This window comes from Melanotaenia boesemani, chromosome 8 (assembly GCF_017639745.1).
Source record: "Melanotaenia boesemani isolate fMelBoe1 chromosome 8, fMelBoe1.pri, whole genome shotgun sequence".
Lineage (NCBI taxonomy): Eukaryota > Metazoa > Chordata > Actinopteri > Atheriniformes > Melanotaeniidae > Melanotaenia > Melanotaenia boesemani.
This window is the reverse complement of record NC_055689.1, coordinates 10240254-10255861: the sequence shown is the minus strand read 5'-3', so window position 1 is coordinate 10255861 and position 15608 is coordinate 10240254. Positions and strand designations below refer to the sequence as shown.

The 15608-nt window shown below is 40.5% G+C and overlaps 4 protein-coding genes across 9 annotated transcripts; 3 read left to right on the top strand and 1 right to left on the bottom strand.

Moving 5' to 3' along the window:
- Positions 1-240: 240 nt before the first annotated feature.
- Positions 241-2687, top strand: zp3f.2 (zona pellucida glycoprotein 3f, tandem duplicate 2). Its single transcript, XM_041992082.1, has 10 exons — positions 241-350; positions 442-626; positions 690-793; positions 896-987; positions 1054-1234; positions 1309-1414; positions 1487-1572; positions 1904-1995; positions 2273-2377; positions 2457-2687. Exons 1-9 carry the CDS (start codon positions 284-286, stop codon positions 2371-2373), a joined length of 1014 nt encoding a protein of 337 aa, XP_041848016.1. The 5' UTR covers positions 241-283; the 3' UTR covers positions 2374-2377; positions 2457-2687.
- A 2107-nt stretch (positions 2688-4794) lies between these two features.
- LOC121644243 (zona pellucida sperm-binding protein 3-like) lies at positions 4795-6503 on the top strand. The gene is made up of 9 exons (XM_041992081.1): positions 4795-4897; positions 4988-5154; positions 5231-5334; positions 5403-5491; positions 5567-5747; positions 5823-5928; positions 6015-6100; positions 6169-6257; positions 6326-6503. The coding sequence occupies exons 1-9, from the start codon at positions 4831-4833 to the stop codon at positions 6388-6390; spliced, it is 954 nt and encodes a 317-aa protein (XP_041848015.1). The 5' UTR covers positions 4795-4830; the 3' UTR covers positions 6391-6503.
- A 204-nt stretch (positions 6504-6707) lies between these two features.
- On the top strand, positions 6708-10141 carry LOC121644246 (RING finger protein 212B-like). Of its 2 annotated transcripts, XM_041992084.1 has the most exons (13): positions 6708-6939; positions 8230-8353; positions 8438-8490; positions 8571-8645; positions 8913-9019; positions 9102-9204; positions 9289-9317; positions 9401-9441; positions 9539-9563; positions 9645-9708; positions 9783-9834; positions 9921-9951; positions 10056-10141. In XM_041992084.1, exons 2-13 carry the CDS (start codon positions 8254-8256, stop codon positions 10120-10122), a joined length of 747 nt encoding a protein of 248 aa, XP_041848018.1. In that variant the 5' UTR covers positions 6708-6939; positions 8230-8253; the 3' UTR covers positions 10123-10141. The 2 variants fall into 2 exon arrangements, with proteins under 2 accessions (XP_041848018.1, XP_041848019.1); XM_041992085.1 differs by lacking the exon at positions 8571-8645.
- A 356-nt stretch (positions 10142-10497) lies between these two features.
- Positions 10498-15404, bottom strand: homeza (homeobox and leucine zipper encoding a). 5 transcript variants are annotated; one of them, XM_041992076.1, is made up of 3 exons: positions 15129-15404; positions 14165-14250; positions 10498-13779 (listed from the first exon to the last, which is right to left on the bottom strand). In XM_041992076.1, the coding sequence occupies exon 3, from the start codon at positions 13750-13752 to the stop codon at positions 11776-11778; it is 1977 nt and encodes a 658-aa protein (XP_041848010.1). In that variant the 5' UTR covers positions 13753-13779; positions 14165-14250; positions 15129-15404; the 3' UTR covers positions 10498-11775. The 5 variants fall into 5 exon arrangements, with proteins under 5 accessions (XP_041848010.1, XP_041848009.1, XP_041848011.1 ...); XM_041992075.1 differs by having other exon boundaries at positions 15209-15404; XM_041992077.1 differs by lacking the exon at positions 15129-15404 and adding an exon at positions 14952-15102.
- Between the last annotated feature and the right edge of the window lie 204 nt (positions 15405-15608).

Here is a 15608-nt window from a genome sequence, read left to right as displayed (position 1 = left end):
ATTACATGTGTTTTACCAAGCATTCATTGTTGAAAGAAATAAAGCAATAAAACATAAACAGCTAAAAGAAGTCTTGTTGCAGTAATGCTACCCTTTAGTGAAAAATTCGTGCATCAAATGTTCTGGATCCATAATCATTTAAATTAAAATTTTAACCTCAAAATTCCGAGGGATATTGAATACAGCATAGCTCCTTCGCTTCACACAGATGTGAATCATTCAGCTGATTAGGCATGACCTGTATAAAGTGCATCATTTTCAAACTACTTCGTATCATTTAGTCATGGTGTCTCATCTTTATTTAGGTGTGGTATTCTTGGCTGCTTGTGCAACAGCTGTTGCTGATCCAGGTATTCTTCACACGTGTGTAAAAAGAATGGCTGAAGTAAATTTTTTTTATTTTTATTTTACTGAGCAGTTATTTTACTAATTTGTCTGCAGATCTTAAATTAATCTGTGGGAAAGACTCTGTGACAATCACGTGGAGGGTTGGTTCCCAATTCACACCATATGCAGCTCGACTTCTTCTTGGAACCTGTATGCCTTCTAAGTGGAAAATTCTACCTACAGGAGAGGGGGAAGCATTGTTCAACTACAAGTTTTCTGAGTGCAAGTTTAAAAAAATGGTAATGTCTTCAGTGTATTATCTTTTCAACCAGTTTGTGTACTTAATCTCCTGTATTTTCCAGATAAAAGGGAAACGTGTAGTGTATCAAAATGAGCTGCGCTTCCAGCCACATGAAAAGTCAAAACCTGCCCTCTTCAGATATCCCATTGAATGTGTATATGAAAGGTATGTGGGTGTTTTTTTTTTTTTTTTTTTTTTTTTTTTTTGTTTTTTTGTTTTTTTTGGGCTCACTTATGAAATTTTTAATGCAAAGGATTTTTCTTTCAGACCTGAAGGGTGGGTTCCCCCATTCCTGAACCCTGGAATGGGTGTTTCTCAGGGTCAAAGTAAGCTGGTCTTCCATATGGCGCTCCTTAATGGTAAGTTGTCATTCTGATCAACTTCAACCAGATGTGAAGAGATACTAACATGCATTTTTCTGGTAGACCAATTAACAGGTGTGGCAAAAACTAATGTGATCCCACTGGGGTCATTCATGCCAATATGGGCAGCAGTGGAACAGAAGTCCCACCAGCCGCTACTCCTGCTCATGGAGGAATGTGTTGCAGCCACCACACCAGAGCTGCACCCTGGCAGCCAGATTTACCCCATCATTGGCAATAAAGGGTAGGTCTTGTATCTAACCTAATTCCATTATGCTGGATGGAGCTATTGCTAACTTGAGGCTGTAATTTCTTCAGGTGTCTTTTGGAAAGCAAAAGGGGAACGTCTTTTTTCCTTCCTCGGTACCACTCGTCGGCCCTCATCCTCTACCTCCAGTCCTTCAAGTTTGGTCTTGGAGGCGAGGTTAGTGGAAAAGGGTAAATGGTACCTGCCTACAGTGAATTTTATGAATCTATAACTAAAATTTGTGCTTAGGTTTACATCCACTGTAATCTGGTTGTATGGGATCATGGTTCCCTTGATGAAAGCAAGAAAGCCTGCCATGTCAGGGAACACGGGAGGTAATTATGCTTTAATAGATGCGTTTATTTTCTTGAGCTGGATTACCATCTTGGTCATAAGATGGGAAGTACTGTTACCTTGTAGACCCTCAATTTCAATTAAGGGGCCAAAAACAGAAGTACCCTTTTTATATTTAAAAAAAAAAAAAAAAAAAAAAAAATGAACTTGTAGTGTTTTCTGTCCATGAAACTTAGGTTTTAAATTGATTAAGCTAATGGTTGGAAAAACTCATGTCAGTTGCACTCATACTTGACGGTGTAATAAGGGGCGCAATTGTGTAGTGTCATGCAGTTTTGCACTTAATTTACATTGTGCGGTCCCTGTTCTCAGATGGGAGCTATTGGATGACCACTCTCAGAGCTTCCTTTGTCAATGCTGTGACTCAAGCTGTGGGTCTCGGTCTAAAAGATCAGTTGAACTAGGTAGGTTTTTCTTTTACTCTGAAACAGGGGTGCCCGAGCCCGGTCCTCCATCTACCATACTGCAACTTTTAGATGCAACCCTTCTCAAACACACCTGAATCAGATGTCGTCTGCATGTCATTCTGCTCTGCAGAGGCCTGGTAACGAACCAGTCATTTGATTCGGGTGTGTTGAAGGGTTGCATCTGCAAGTTGCAGGATGGTAGATCTCGGGACTGGACTTGGGCAGCCCTGCTCTAAAATGTGTTTGTAAATAAACGGATGCTCCTTTTCTGCAGAATCCAATGGCCCAAAGTACAATTCTGTATTGGGTCCCATTATAATCCAAGACCAACTGGACTCTGGCAACAACACATTTTCGTGGCCTTACTCCAGCTGATCCGGTATGGTCTATACAATTTGTCTCAAATTTGCAGCTTCTGAAATACACATGGTTAATTTATTCCTTTTTCATCTTGACAGGAAAGGATTACTGTGGAAGAATCATGGATGGCAACAGGACACTGCTAAATTCCATGACTTAAAGACATTGACTGTAAAAGACTGCGTTTGTTCAATGGAACTTGCAGCATCCTCGCATTCAGGAGGACATTGTGTAAACTATTGGAAGTGATCAAGGAGTTCTGATTGGAAGCAAAAATGTGGTATGCTTCCCCACATACAAAGTAATAAAATGCCGCTCGGATACCTACAGCTTAATGTTTAGTGTGGTGTCTGTGTGGGTGTGGTGTGGGTTTTTTTTTTTTTTTTTTTTTTTTTTTTTTTCTCTCTCCTCCCCCCCTCTCTGCCCCCATTTGATGCTCTTCAATCTAGAAGGACCTGGTGAACAATATAAATGGTTAACGCAAACTATTTAGCATTGCTGGATGCTGATCTGCAGGTTTTGATTTGACTCACAATTTAAATTTACACATTGGGACAATCTTGGTTCTATAATTGGGTTTATTTTGTAATAACTTGACCCAAAGAGCATGTTGGTGTGATACTACCTCACACATCATCTGGGCTGTTTACTTTCCTCTAGAATAAAGATGTGTCCTCCATAAATTCAGCCCTTAAGTGACCTTGGTGGCAAAGTAGATGCACACAAAAACCTCTAAAATACATCAATGTTTTTATTTTTTTTTTTTTTCATAAATCAAACCTCAGACCTGTTTAAAACTTTGGATAATTTTTTGGGATTTAACCATTTAAATGCTTCAATATTAAATCTAATTTTCCATGTAATAAAATTGCAGGTAGGTAGGATGGGGCTTAGGTGGTGGTTGCATTAGTGTTATGTAGTGTGAAAGAAATTTTGCTGCATATGGTAATCACTCATATATATATATATATATATATACTCATAACATGTATTTTCAGTTTTCTTTAATTTAATATTGTCCAGTCACTTTTACATTTTCATATTGTGTTCTCATTCTACAGAATTCTGAAGTTACAGTTTTCATTGTGTATGCGTGTGTGTGAGGTCAGACTGACCACTTTCTTCCCAGAGCTCTGATATGGCAGAGTTGAGACTGGTTTTCGCACCTGTTAGATAGTAATAGTTGTTTGGGATATCAGCTTGTTGTGGTATGCGGGTTTTGTCTGAAAACTGGAAGAAATTGGCACCACTCAGTCTTCTATTCCTCATATTATTTCGCTGTTTGACCTTCAGCTGGAGACCAGCTGAATAAAACTGTTTCTCTCTGAATCAGTCTCTCCCGACTCCATGAGAGTCGGGACGACCATTCTCTTTACTTGCAAGTAATTCTTTATTCAATACTTCTCCTGTAAATAAACCTTATATACTTTTACTCATTCCAGACTCTTGGTAATTTTTCTACAACAGTAGACTCAAACTTCCTCTGGATGTCTTTGTGGCCAAAAATGCCTCTTAAAACCACTTTTTAATGCCACTGTCATTAGTTTAAAAACATCTTTTCTGTAATATCGACATTTTATTTGGAAGAAAAGTAGTGATAGTTGACTTTTTTACTGTATTCCACCAGATTTAACCCTTTCCCATTTGATTAGGAGGCCCCAAAAGTTCTTTGTGTCTGTGGAATCCTGACTAAGATGTTGATTAAATGTTCATTTAGAAATGTCTATGTCCCTCACACACACCTACACATACAAAAGGAAATGTGAAGATTTTGTGAATGTTAGGTAGTATTTTTTTAGCAGGGCTGAGGTCATTTAAGTAATTTATTAAAAAATGTTAAAATATGATGCTTTTTCTGCAGAGTGCAAATTGCAGAAGAGAGAAAAATATAAATTTATCAGACTTATCAGATTGACTACAAAGAGTTCTTGCAAAAATTCATACCACTAGTAGTCAAAAAGAAAAAGTTATCAACAAAAACAATAAAAGTGAGAAAGATCTACAAAAATGCCTGAGGAGGGGATGAAGGTTGAAGGTTTTCTGGTGACCTTGATTTTCTGTTGTGATTGTGTAATGCCTCACGGACTGTAAACATACTTTCATTTCTCATTTCTTGGCTGTAATGGAAAACTGTTTATGATATTATGTTGGCATATTTGCATTACTTTAACTGGGAATGTCAATGTCAAACAACAACAAAACTTTGTTTAATTAACTAACTGGAAATACGACTAAGTTATTATGTTAATTGATAATTATCTTCTGGTGCTTTTTTTTCTTCTTCTTTGGTGGTTTGCAAACAATGCATTAATAATCTTATGTATGGCAGTGAATTACAACCCTGTTTCATTTACATTGATTGGGGCCAGACCTGTGATCGTTGCTGATACACACCAGGTGAAAACAGTTTTCTTGATAGTGTCAGTCAGACAGAATAAAACCACTGACAGCAGCACTGAGGTATATTCAGTCATGATGGCTCTTTTCTGGTGTTGTGTGCTGCTTTCTTTCCTGGTGGCTGCCAGTTTAGCAAATGCAGGCAAGGTTTCAGTTTAATACATTCTGTAATCTATTTCCCTAGTTATTTAAATTTCTGTTCATTTTGAGTGGAACTGTAACTTCCTTACAGAATTAAAACTGGATTGTAAACCTGGTCACGTGACCCTGGTTTGGATGGACAGCAGATCTCAGGCTGATACTTCACTGTTTCGTCTTGGTAGCTGCTTTCCCACCAGCTTCACATCAAGGGATGTGTTCTTCAGTGTGGAATTCAATAACTGTGACTTCAGGAGACTTGTAAGTATAGGACCCAGTTTTGTATGTGATTCCACTTTACAGGGTTGCAACTTATTTATTTATTCCCAACCCATAGGTTACTGGGAATGAGCTTAATTACACCAATGAGTTGATCTACCCTTCCTACCCTGGTTCTCATGTCCTTCCCTTCACTCTCCCAGTAGTTTGTTCATATGAAAGGTGAGTACTTGGTATGCAATTTAACTGGGTTATATTGATTTGCTGTAAATTCTGAACTTTCTCTTCAGGCCCAAAGACTGGTACCCCTTGCTTTATGAGCCAGTTTTTTCTACATTTGGTGTTGAACAACTGGTGTTCCATATTGGAATTATGAATGGTGAGTGAGCATGACCTCACTGCAGTGCTCCCAGCTACTCCATGATTGTAAAACAGACTTGTTTCTGTGCACTAGATGACTTTTCAGGTCCTGCTGAATCTACAAGTTTCCATTTGGGTTCCTTGATCCCCATCATGGCCAGTGTGGAGCAGCAGACTCATCAGCCCTTGCTGGTGCTGCTTGACGAATGCGTTGCTGCCACCACACCAGATCTGCAGTCTGGAAGTGATTTGTATCCAATTATCACCAATAAGGGGTATTTCAGCTATAAAACTGTAATTTGCCTTTTCTACCAGACAGGAGACTAACTAGTTTCCTTCATCCCATACAGATGTCTTGTGGATAGTAAGACTTCACGATCAAAATTTGAACCAAGACAGAAGTCTTCAGAGATTCGGCTATCCCTTCAAGCCTTTAGGTTTGCTCTGGAGCAGGAGGTAAAGTTTCAGTATTGAGGATGAAGGCTTAATTGGAGAAATGTAAAGGCAAAGGTCAAATGCCAAAATGCTACTTCTCCAATTAGGTATATATCCACTGCAGCATTGTGGCTTGGGACCCCCATGGACTTGACAACACCAAGAAGGCCTGCCACTATGTGAAAGATCATGGGTAATTTCCTCTATTGCACTAATCTGTGCTGCCTTCTGTTAGAACTTTGCTAATATTGCTGTTTTCAGGTGGGAGTTGCTGGATGACCATGTATCTAGTGGCATCTGCGCATGCTGTGACTCCACCTGCAAGACAAGAAAGACAAGAAGTCTCTCAGGTATGAATGTGCACAGTGGTTATGGCAAGTGGGTGTTCAAATAATACAAATTTATCTTTGCCCTACAGGGAATGCTGGCTTGGTACAACAGGCAGTCATTGGACCACTCACCATCACTGACCTGATGTCCTGAGATGGGGCAAAACTGGATAATGGACTGGCACTTGATCTGACTTATTTTAAAATCTTGATTCTGCAAGCTCTTGCATTTAAGATCTGGTATTAAAGATGTCTCAAACCACTCTACTCATTTCTATTTACCCAGTGTGACTGAGAGATGGGTCTTTAGCATAAGGTCAATGAGGAAGCCCTGTAGAACCCGGGAAGCCACACCTTGTGGTAGAACTTAATGTCACGCTGACTAAAGATGTGTGAACTGCCTTCAAGGCAAGGAGGTTGGCTTGCTGTCAAACTGCTAAAATTTAAATTTTTTTATCGGGGGGGTGCTGTGAACGAGTGCTCAAGCAACTTATAGCTTGAACTAGCAGACGTGTAATGTTAAATGCCACTAATGCGTTTCAATAGGGGTTCGAGTTAAAGTGCGACGGCCTCCGCCAATCGGAGCAGAGAATTGTATCCGTGAGGTGGAACGTAAAGGACAAGCGTTGCCTCGGAAACGGTCCGGAAAAGCTGTTCCCTCTCAGATTTTAAACTAGCGCTTTACTTCTGGCCGACTCGGCAGGTAATGTGAAGGGTTTAATTTTTCTCAGCCAAATTTATTTTTTTTTTTTTTTTTTAAGGCTAAACACATTTGGCGACAAGTCGATGCTTTGCGGCGCTAAAAGATTCTAAATGACTTTCAAACACAAATGGACCATTTGCTACCGTGGTCGGTGTGGCTTTTTGCCTTTTATATAATGGCATCACAACTTGAAATTGGCCTTATAACGCGCTTTGGAGAGTCGGGTACAAATCGGCAAAAAGCACAAGATGCAACTGGAAAATTCTCTTGCCTTTGGGGGTGCATTGACTGGCACAAACAAAAGGCAGAAAGTGTTAACTCAGCTGTATTATAAAGCAGGGTTAGTTTAAGTATGGTTACTCTGGGTTTTCAGGGTCACGAGGCTGAAGGAAGGTGTAACATACTGGAAAACTGAACTGAGTAGATCTTGAAGAAATGAAAACTTGTAAAAACACCGAACTAGTCAGTTCTCATGGAGAAATATAAAAAGACAGTGGTACATACAGTGAGAAAATCGGCTCTAAATACTTGTCCAACCCAGCTCCACCGTCAGAAAACATGGGTTCACTTACCAAATTCATAACCAACATTACACTGCTTAGTGCAGACTAAATTGTAAGGGTTAGTTAAACCAAATAAGATACCCAGAATATATTGAATGTATTTCTATTACAGGACTCAGGTGCCCTAAGTAGGGTTATACAGCTTGTCATGTTTTGCTGCACCTGTTCCAGCTTTTTGATCATATTGTACTTAGACTAAATTTAAATTGGCATAGATAAAAAAAATAAAAGAAACCTGACTTTCATAATTTGATGTCTTTTATTTGGTTTTATTTTTCTAAAATAGTTGCATTCATTCAGCATTGCAACGTCTTAGTATACATGGTTGTATATTCTTAGCAGTTGATAGGGCCATCAGGAGCCGTGTGAAAGCAAACATCTGTTAGATTGTGCAGTGAACAAGCATGACGAAGCCCCCTGCATAATGTATGAATCCCTCCTAGATTTGTACAACTAATAAGTGAAGATGGCGTAGAAGTCCATGTTATACATTAAATCTGCTCCAGTGAGGCCTATTAGGTCAGTTTTTTTTCCCCAAAAGGGAGGAAATGATTTTTCAGGTTTCCTTACTTTGTGCACAAGGACAAAGAAAGGACCAAACTGTTGCCACAAAACTGTACACACATAGTTGTGAGAGGAGTTGTCCCCATCTACTGATGCGTATCTATTTATTGTCTGTCCGGTACAGCATTTCAGTGGAGTAATTATTTGGTATTTTCATTTGCAGACAAGGAAACTGAAAAGGTAAAAAATGGACTGGTTCCATTGTAACCAGTGCTTCACAAAAAGAGGGTCCAAGTTTGCTGTTTCCAGCTGTGGCCACATCTGCTGTGAAGCATGCATTAAATCAAGTGAGAGGGTTATTTTTCATCCATTCAGCTTGGTGAATTATTTGCCAGAATTTTTAAGCAGCACATGTTATTCTTTTCCCTCAGAGCTGTGCAGCATATGCGGGGCCACCTGCAGTTACCTGGCCATCACTGATGAGGTTGGTGAGTTTGAGAAATTCCCTGCAGTGGTAATGTTTTCTTCAGCGAGGACTTTTATCTGGACATGTTTCTATTTCAGATGAAGCCACAGGAAAAGGTGTTTTTCAAGGACCCTGTTAAACTCATTCAGTCCAGGCTGGCACACATATCCCAGGTCTGCCCCCCTTCTGCAGTGTGCATCTAGAGCTTCCTTTCCTCTGTGTTTTATAATTGTTAAAAGAGAATATTAATGTCAGAAAAGTGGGTCTCAATATGTAATTTTACAGGAAACTGACAGATAAAATACATCATTTTAGTGCTGTGCTGTTGGGATCTTTTAAACATATCATCCATTTATTAAAGTTCTTTTAGGTAGTAATAATATCAAAGGTAATAATATCTAATTGTGCTTTCTATGTGTTGACGATTTCACGCTGCCCAGATTGCAAAATTTCAGCATACGCAGATGGAGAGAGTCACTGCGCACTTCAAGAACAAGTCTTCAGAGCTTGAGAGACGGCTGAAGGAAGTCACTGAGCAGAGTTACAGGTAACTTTAACATTTGTAATCCTTCCTGTATAAACACAACTACCAAGTGCAATGCTTTTCCTACCACGTCTGTTATCACAAGGCAACTCTCTGAGCTGAAAAGAGAGAACACAGACTTAAAAAAGCAGCTTCTGGAACTGAAAAGAGAAACCACAGAACTGAAAAAGCCACTCTCTCAGAGGAGGGTAAGTGTTAGATAAATCCAGTCTTATAAGTAAATCTGGTTATTTTTAATACCAAATTCTACCATAACTCTTTCTGTACCACAGGTTTCTCCAGGGCAGTTTCAAACTAATGGGTAAAAAAACCATTTCCAAGTTTGATCACAAACTTTCAGGCAATTCTAACGAAACAGTTCAGTAATAGTTTGCTGACTTACAGGGCTCAGAGGGTTTCACTTCCTGTGGCTGTTACCTCCCCAGGTAATCTCACTGAATTAAGAGTTATAAAATTCGAGTGCTGCTGCTCACTTTATTAAGTGAAGGTGGATTATGAGTGGATAATACTTTCTTTTACCAGTTACCCCTCATTCAAGAGCTGTGAGGTATGCATTTAAATGTCATATTCTAGACTATTTTTATTCATAACTTTACATTTATATTTAAAAATGCTGTTTGGGCCTCAGTCTTGTAGGCTCAGCTGAATCCCAGAGGTGGAGCAGAGACAGAGGTCCTAGTCTCGCCTTTGCCGTAAGTGTCCTACACTGATTATTTGTGTTATTTTGTCAGGTAAAATGAAATATTTTTTGTTTCCATTTTGTCAGACTCCTGGATCAGCCGCCTCCATGTCCAGCTTTAGCTCTATTCATGAACGTGGTAAGAGAGTGAGATATTCACTTTTCATCAGGTTAGAAACCAAATTTCTATGAAAACCTTTTTTTTTTTTTTTTCCTTTTTTAAAGCAACACCCATATCCTTCAGCACTCCTACGAGGTGAGGAACTTTCTTAGGAACTTCTTGAGAATGAAGTCACATTTTGTTGATGAGTACATGGTTTTCCCCATATAACTGAGTCAGTTCATCTCCATCCTCCTCAGAGCTCAGACTCCCGTTTTCCAGTTCCCATTAATGAATAGACTGTTGGTCCCATCACCCAGACATTAAGTGGCCATTTACGCCAGGGACATGTTGGTTCAGTATGCCATTACTTTCAGATTTGTTCATCAGCTCCACGGCTTTGTTGCTGGAGAAACCTTTTTTCTAAACAATGACAAAAAGGTATTTTGTTCATGGTTAAAGTCCCATGCTTAATATTTTTCCTGTTGATCTGCTGTGTAATTAAACTGCCATGATCTTAATTTTATTTGTGGTAATCTCATTTTTTGGAAAAAACATATTAGCATAAATTTATCTTAATTTCATAGCCACTAACATTTTCTTTTAAAGGAAGAACTTAAATGGCTCAAAATTAAATTATTTATCACAACCATTTGTGTTCACTGCAAAGACAAAAAAAAAAAAACACATTACACACCGTTATTAATGCAAATCTTTTACTGGTTTCCAGTGACATGGTTGTGCAAATGAGATTTGTTTTTTCAAAACACATGCCAGACGCTACATGTATGGACTTGTCCCCACATGATAGTTTATTTATTTTTGAATGACTTAACGGGAAAAACCAAGAGTTTGTTGAGTTTGATTAACATTTGTGTGGACAGTTTTAAGGAACTAAACTCTGACATCATTTACAGCCCATGACATCCTAGATAAATAAAGTAGGAAGAAAAAGGTGAGGGTGTGCAGTTTCACATGAATTGATAACTTCACGGTTTGTGCCATCATCATTCACAATGAAATATTTGAACTATTCTTTGAATCCATTTCTACTTATATAACATGTGGACCCCCAGCTTCTGCCCATCTATGTTACAAACCAGGAAATCACACCCTATGCCTATTAAGACAAAAGAGACAAATACTGAATCAGTAACTAAGCTGGCAATTCTGACATCTGTAGGATAACATGGTTGCTCCATCTACGTTAAACCTTTACTTCTGAAAAGATGCAGTTTTATGGAAATGATATGCAGAGTATTCAAACAAGAGTGACTTAAAAGGAATCAGGGAATGTCTTTCAGAAACACACTGTGGACAATAAAAGTAACTTCCTGTATCCTGCTATTTATTTAAGCATGATAATAGCTTCCAGGGAAATGTCTTAAACATGACACTGTGTGGTTTTAAATGCAAATACGTTGAAATAATTGGCTATTTAGTAAAAATAACTGGATTTAATACACATAACGGCAGCAGGCTTTAAAACCAAAGTGCAACATGTCGATTTTAAAGTACGTGTCCAGTGTGCTTTTCATGAGAACTGAATTAAAAAGGAATGATTACACATACCAATCAGTCAAATTCATCAATGTTGACATTTTTCTGAAGCAGGAAATCATCTGTACCAAAAGACCAAACAATTTAAATTATACTGCTACAAATAGAAAACTAAAAATATTTTTGTAGTGATATCTAACAAACATAAGCTCACAAAATATAGCAAACCAGTGTACAGGTTACTGTCCTATTTTAAGCAGCATAGGCAGCAGAAATATAATTCAAGTCTAAATATATTAGGATAAGCAGGGAATGCAGCATATATGAAGAAAACAATAATCACAAACCTCACTTTGGGGTTGCTCTGGGAAGACTGGATTTTACAAACCTGTCTTTATTAAAGCAATACAAACCACAGGAAAAAATTATGCCTGCTGGGTGAAAGATGTGTGGAGGTCTCCAACATTTTTCAAAGTGTTCTCAATCCACCACAGGTTCTTGGTCAGGCTCTCCAACATCCTGAGATGCAAACCAGTCTCGCACCTGCTGGTAGCTCATTCTTGATTTCTTGCATAGTGAGTCAAGGTCTTTTTCCTGTAGTGCGCCTGTTGAAAGGTAATATGTTACCAACGGCTGGATATCTGGGGTGTCTGTATTTGTTCCATTTGTTTGAGATTTCCGTTTGCGGCCACCCCGAGTAGACGTCCCACTTCCATTAGTGAAACCACTGCTACTTTGCTGGATAGCGAGTTCTGCCAAGAACTGATCACGGACACCCTTCACCCAACGCAGCTGGCCATTTTTGACCGCATACCGCGTGTCACCAAACCACTGAATAACATCCGCACGAGGTAAACCTGTAAGCTTAACAAGTTCAGTGTATTCTTCACTCTTGGGCCACTGGCACCGCAGGAAGTGCTGCTTTAACACATCCAACTGCTCCTTGGTCTTTCTCGGTCGCCCTGCTGGAGTAAGGGCTGGAGACGTTGATGTGGAAGCCCCTGAGAAGCTCATAGGTGTCTGTGAAGGGCTGGTTCTGGTTGAATGCACAGACTTCTTTGATGTGCGGAATCTGTGTGAAAGAGGTTTATTAGGGGAGGCAGTCGGTGGTGGGCTGCCAGAGGGGGAGGAATATGGAGAAGATTTTAATTCTTGGGAAACATCTGGCTCAGTCCTGCAGGTCTTGGTCAACTGTAAAGGTTGCTCTTCACTTTGTTCCTCATCTTGAAAACTGCCCTCATCTCCAGAAAGCTCTTCTATAACATCTTGCCCTTGTGTCTCAAGGACTCTTTCCCCAAATGCTTCAAGGCTGTTTGACAAAAAAGTCTGAAAGAAATGTGAATTTCTAATACCATTATTTCGTGTTCCCTCATGACCTTTCGTTCCGTTGATCTGGCGTGATTTTTGATTAACAAGTGGAAGTGGTTGAGACTGTGGATCTTGTTTACCTTCGACAGCAGTTTGCGGGGAGCTGTTCTGGGCTGCTGCCAGGCTTCCCCGGCCGACTCTCAGCTGGTAACGACTGTCACTGAACCATTTCCGAATATCGTTACGGCTCAGCCCAGTTTCTTCCTGCAAACGTCTAAGCTCTGCCTCGGCGGGCCAGTTCTCTCTCAGAAAGCTTTTGCGCAGAGCAGCAAGCTGGGCTTTGGATTTTTTGTAGCGTCCATGGCGGTGATGTCCTGAAGAGGAGTCTGAAAGATCAAGGGAGACATCAGCTGTGGCATTTGCTGTTGTGTCTGCTGGTGGGTGGTAGAAGTATGAATCCTGAGGAGGTGGGAGGGTGGAACTGAAACAGGGAACAGTGGATTTGGTTGCTTTATATGAATCTGGTGACTCACACTTTGACTTCTTAATCTGAGGGGTGAAGCTACTGAAAGCACACTCCTCTTCATCACTGTCTTTGTCCTCAATGACTAATTCCTCCAAATGTTTGCTTTTGCTCTTTGATTTGACTTCTTCATTTGTTTCCATGGAGCCATCATAAAGCTCTGGAACTGCCAGCTTCCGCCGCGTCTCCTCAATCTCCTCAGAGGACCAGCTAATACCATATTTAATTCTCTGCACCATAAACCATACTTTAACTTTGTCCAGTGGCAAGGCACACATCCGAGCCAGAGTGTTCACCTCTCGGGATGATGGGTATGGAAATAAGTTAAAGGCGTGGACCAGTTCTGGGATTGTGTCAAGTTCTCGGGTCTGATCAGACTGTGTCCACACCAGTTTCAGTCCCTCTGAGACCAAAGGCAGGCACACAACAGAATTATGATTAGTGGTGAAACTAGCAACACTACTTGCGTTGCTTTCGGCTGAGCTGGCAGAATGGTGCAATCCCTTGGGAGATTGTGTTGATTCATCCCGTTCTTCACAGTCTTTCTTTGTTGCTTTGCCTTCATAGAGCTCATTTTCATCCACAATCAGTCCATTTCTGTCATCGTGTTCGGTATGCGATGCCATCTGGGCTATCAAAACAGATTCTGCCACCTATAAAAGAAACAAAAACCAGGATATAGTTGTGTTTTGTGCTTGTCTTTACTGCCAAACTGTTATAACTTTAGAGATAACATCACTGTGCAGAGAGGGATGATACGTTCAGGAGTACAGACTGATGTTTTAAGAACTTTCTGTTCTCATTCATTCTTAAAGTCGGTTATCTGAAAATTGTCTTCCCTCCCCCTACTTTTCTCTAGTTATTCTGAACTCTCAATAAAACTAGTCGTATACTCTGTCCCGACTTAGTCTCCCCTCCCCCAAAGTGTGGTGGCTGACTTTTGTTTTGCATGAGTGGTGGGATTGGTTGCAAAGGGGTGGGGGCACAGGGAATGAAATTCTACAAGGAATCCATCACTGTCTACTTTCTCACCCATACCCAGTCAGGCTTTGTTCCACTTCCAAGTTCTCAGTCCTGAAAGATGAGTGCAGCCTCTTCACAAAGGCGGATACCACAACAGAGAACTGCAGAAAGAGAAGATAAGAAGCATAAATCAAACTCAAACTTACCTCTACGCACATTTAACTTTTTAAAAACATTTAACATCTCACACTTCAAACGAAAAGCCGTTTTCCCACCCTTAATCAACAGGTGCTAATCCAGCACGTACTCATCTCCCAATACTTGTTAAAAGGGTCAAACTCGAGGAACTGTGAACAATATGAACTTCTGGATTAAAATTTCAACTAGTTGTAGTGGACACAAGTACACAAATCAGGTTTGGTTTGACAGATATGTGGAGTTAATTTTAGATGGTCCGGCATTTATTCGGAACAAAGGAAGTGTTGCGCGTTTAGGTGGGAGGTCGCGCCATATCCCCGGCTGACCATTTAGTAAGCAGCTGGAACCACTGTAGAAATTAGTGAAACAAAAACATGAGCTACTAAATCATTGCAGGATGTTAGTCACTGGTGACACACAAACTCCCCGGGATGAGATCATCTGCCACCCTCTGGTTTCCCCGCCTTTCTGTGACACGCTCAAAGAGTTTATCTACAGTTTATTGAATTTCGTCAAATAAAAACTCTAAAACTTGCTCTCTGTGGCAGTAACAATAGCAGTCTAGTGTCTCCCTCCTTTATGGCGTACCAACTAAAAGGCTTCACACTGCACAGGCGCACTTCGCCGTTAGACACGCTTCGGTGAAACATAAAAATAAACTTACCGAAAATGCCAAAATAACCCTTTATCCCCAGTGTAGCTTTGAGCGAGCCAAAACACTAGAAAACTAAAAGAGTTGCCCCTATTCCCGCTCGGCTAGATATGCCCAAGTTTTAATAGCAGTCCGAGGAAACAATGCCGTCCGCCTGTTTGTTTGACCCTTGTCTTATTTATCAAGTACCTCGACGGATTACGGTCAGGATTCAAAGATGCGACGCGACCAAGTTTGTAGCGGGAGTTCGGTCGTCGGCTAATTCCTACCGAGGACACGAAGGTGCAGTCCTGGGGAAAACAGGCTGAATCTGAGTCGCCGTTTATTCCTTCCCCCCCTCTCTCGGTCCGTCCGTTGTTGCTTTTGTTCTTAACTGAGAAGTGTTTCCCCCTGTCCGGCCAGATCGACGCGAGGCGGAGCTGAGAACCAGGAAGCTCAGAAGGCCCACATGACTCTCCCACTGTGACGGAGGGGTGGGTGTGCCAGAGTGGGTGTGGAGGCCGTGGATTGGAGGGAGGGAGGGTCTGTTTTGTAAATCCGTTACATTAGGCCAATGTCAACCATCCATGTATCAGGACATGATTCAGAAAACTTCCACCGACGAACTGTCTTCAGGAAACTCCCGTGAAGCTGGAGGTCTTTGGATCAAACTTTGAGGAGTACTGGTGT

Excerpts from the sequence above, each read along its gene's own strand:
- zp3f.2 (XM_041992082.1), top strand. The coding sequence starts at position 284 with ATGGTGTCTCATCTTTATTTAGGTGTGGTATTCTTGGCTGCTTGTGCA. Across the intron at positions 1,235-1,308 it reads CCCATCATTGGCAATAAAGG|GTGTCTTTTGGAAAGCAAAA; the intron begins GTAGGTCTTGTA and ends TAATTTCTTCAG. Across the intron at positions 1,573-1,903 it reads CATGTCAGGGAACACGGGAG|ATGGGAGCTATTGGATGACC; the intron begins GTAATTATGCTT and ends CCCTGTTCTCAG.
- LOC121644243 (XM_041992081.1), top strand. The coding sequence starts at position 4,831 with ATGATGGCTCTTTTCTGGTGTTGTGTGCTGCTTTCTTTCCTGGTGGCT. Across the intron at positions 4,898-4,987 it reads TGCCAGTTTAGCAAATGCAG|AATTAAAACTGGATTGTAAA; the intron begins GCAAGGTTTCAG and ends ACTTCCTTACAG. Across the intron at positions 5,335-5,402 it reads GTAGTTTGTTCATATGAAAG|GCCCAAAGACTGGTACCCCT; the intron begins GTGAGTACTTGG and ends CTTTCTCTTCAG.
- LOC121644246 (XM_041992084.1), top strand. The coding sequence starts at position 8,254 with ATGGACTGGTTCCATTGTAACCAGTGCTTCACAAAAAGAGGGTCCAAG. Across the intron at positions 8,491-8,570 it reads ACCTGGCCATCACTGATGAG|ATGAAGCCACAGGAAAAGGT; the intron begins GTTGGTGAGTTT and ends TTTCTATTTCAG. Across the intron at positions 9,442-9,538 it reads TGTGGCTGTTACCTCCCCAG|TTACCCCTCATTCAAGAGCT; the intron begins GTAATCTCACTG and ends TTCTTTTACCAG.
- homeza (XM_041992076.1), bottom strand. The coding sequence starts at position 13,752 with ATGGCATCGCATACCGAACACGATGACAGAAATGGACTGATTGTGGAT.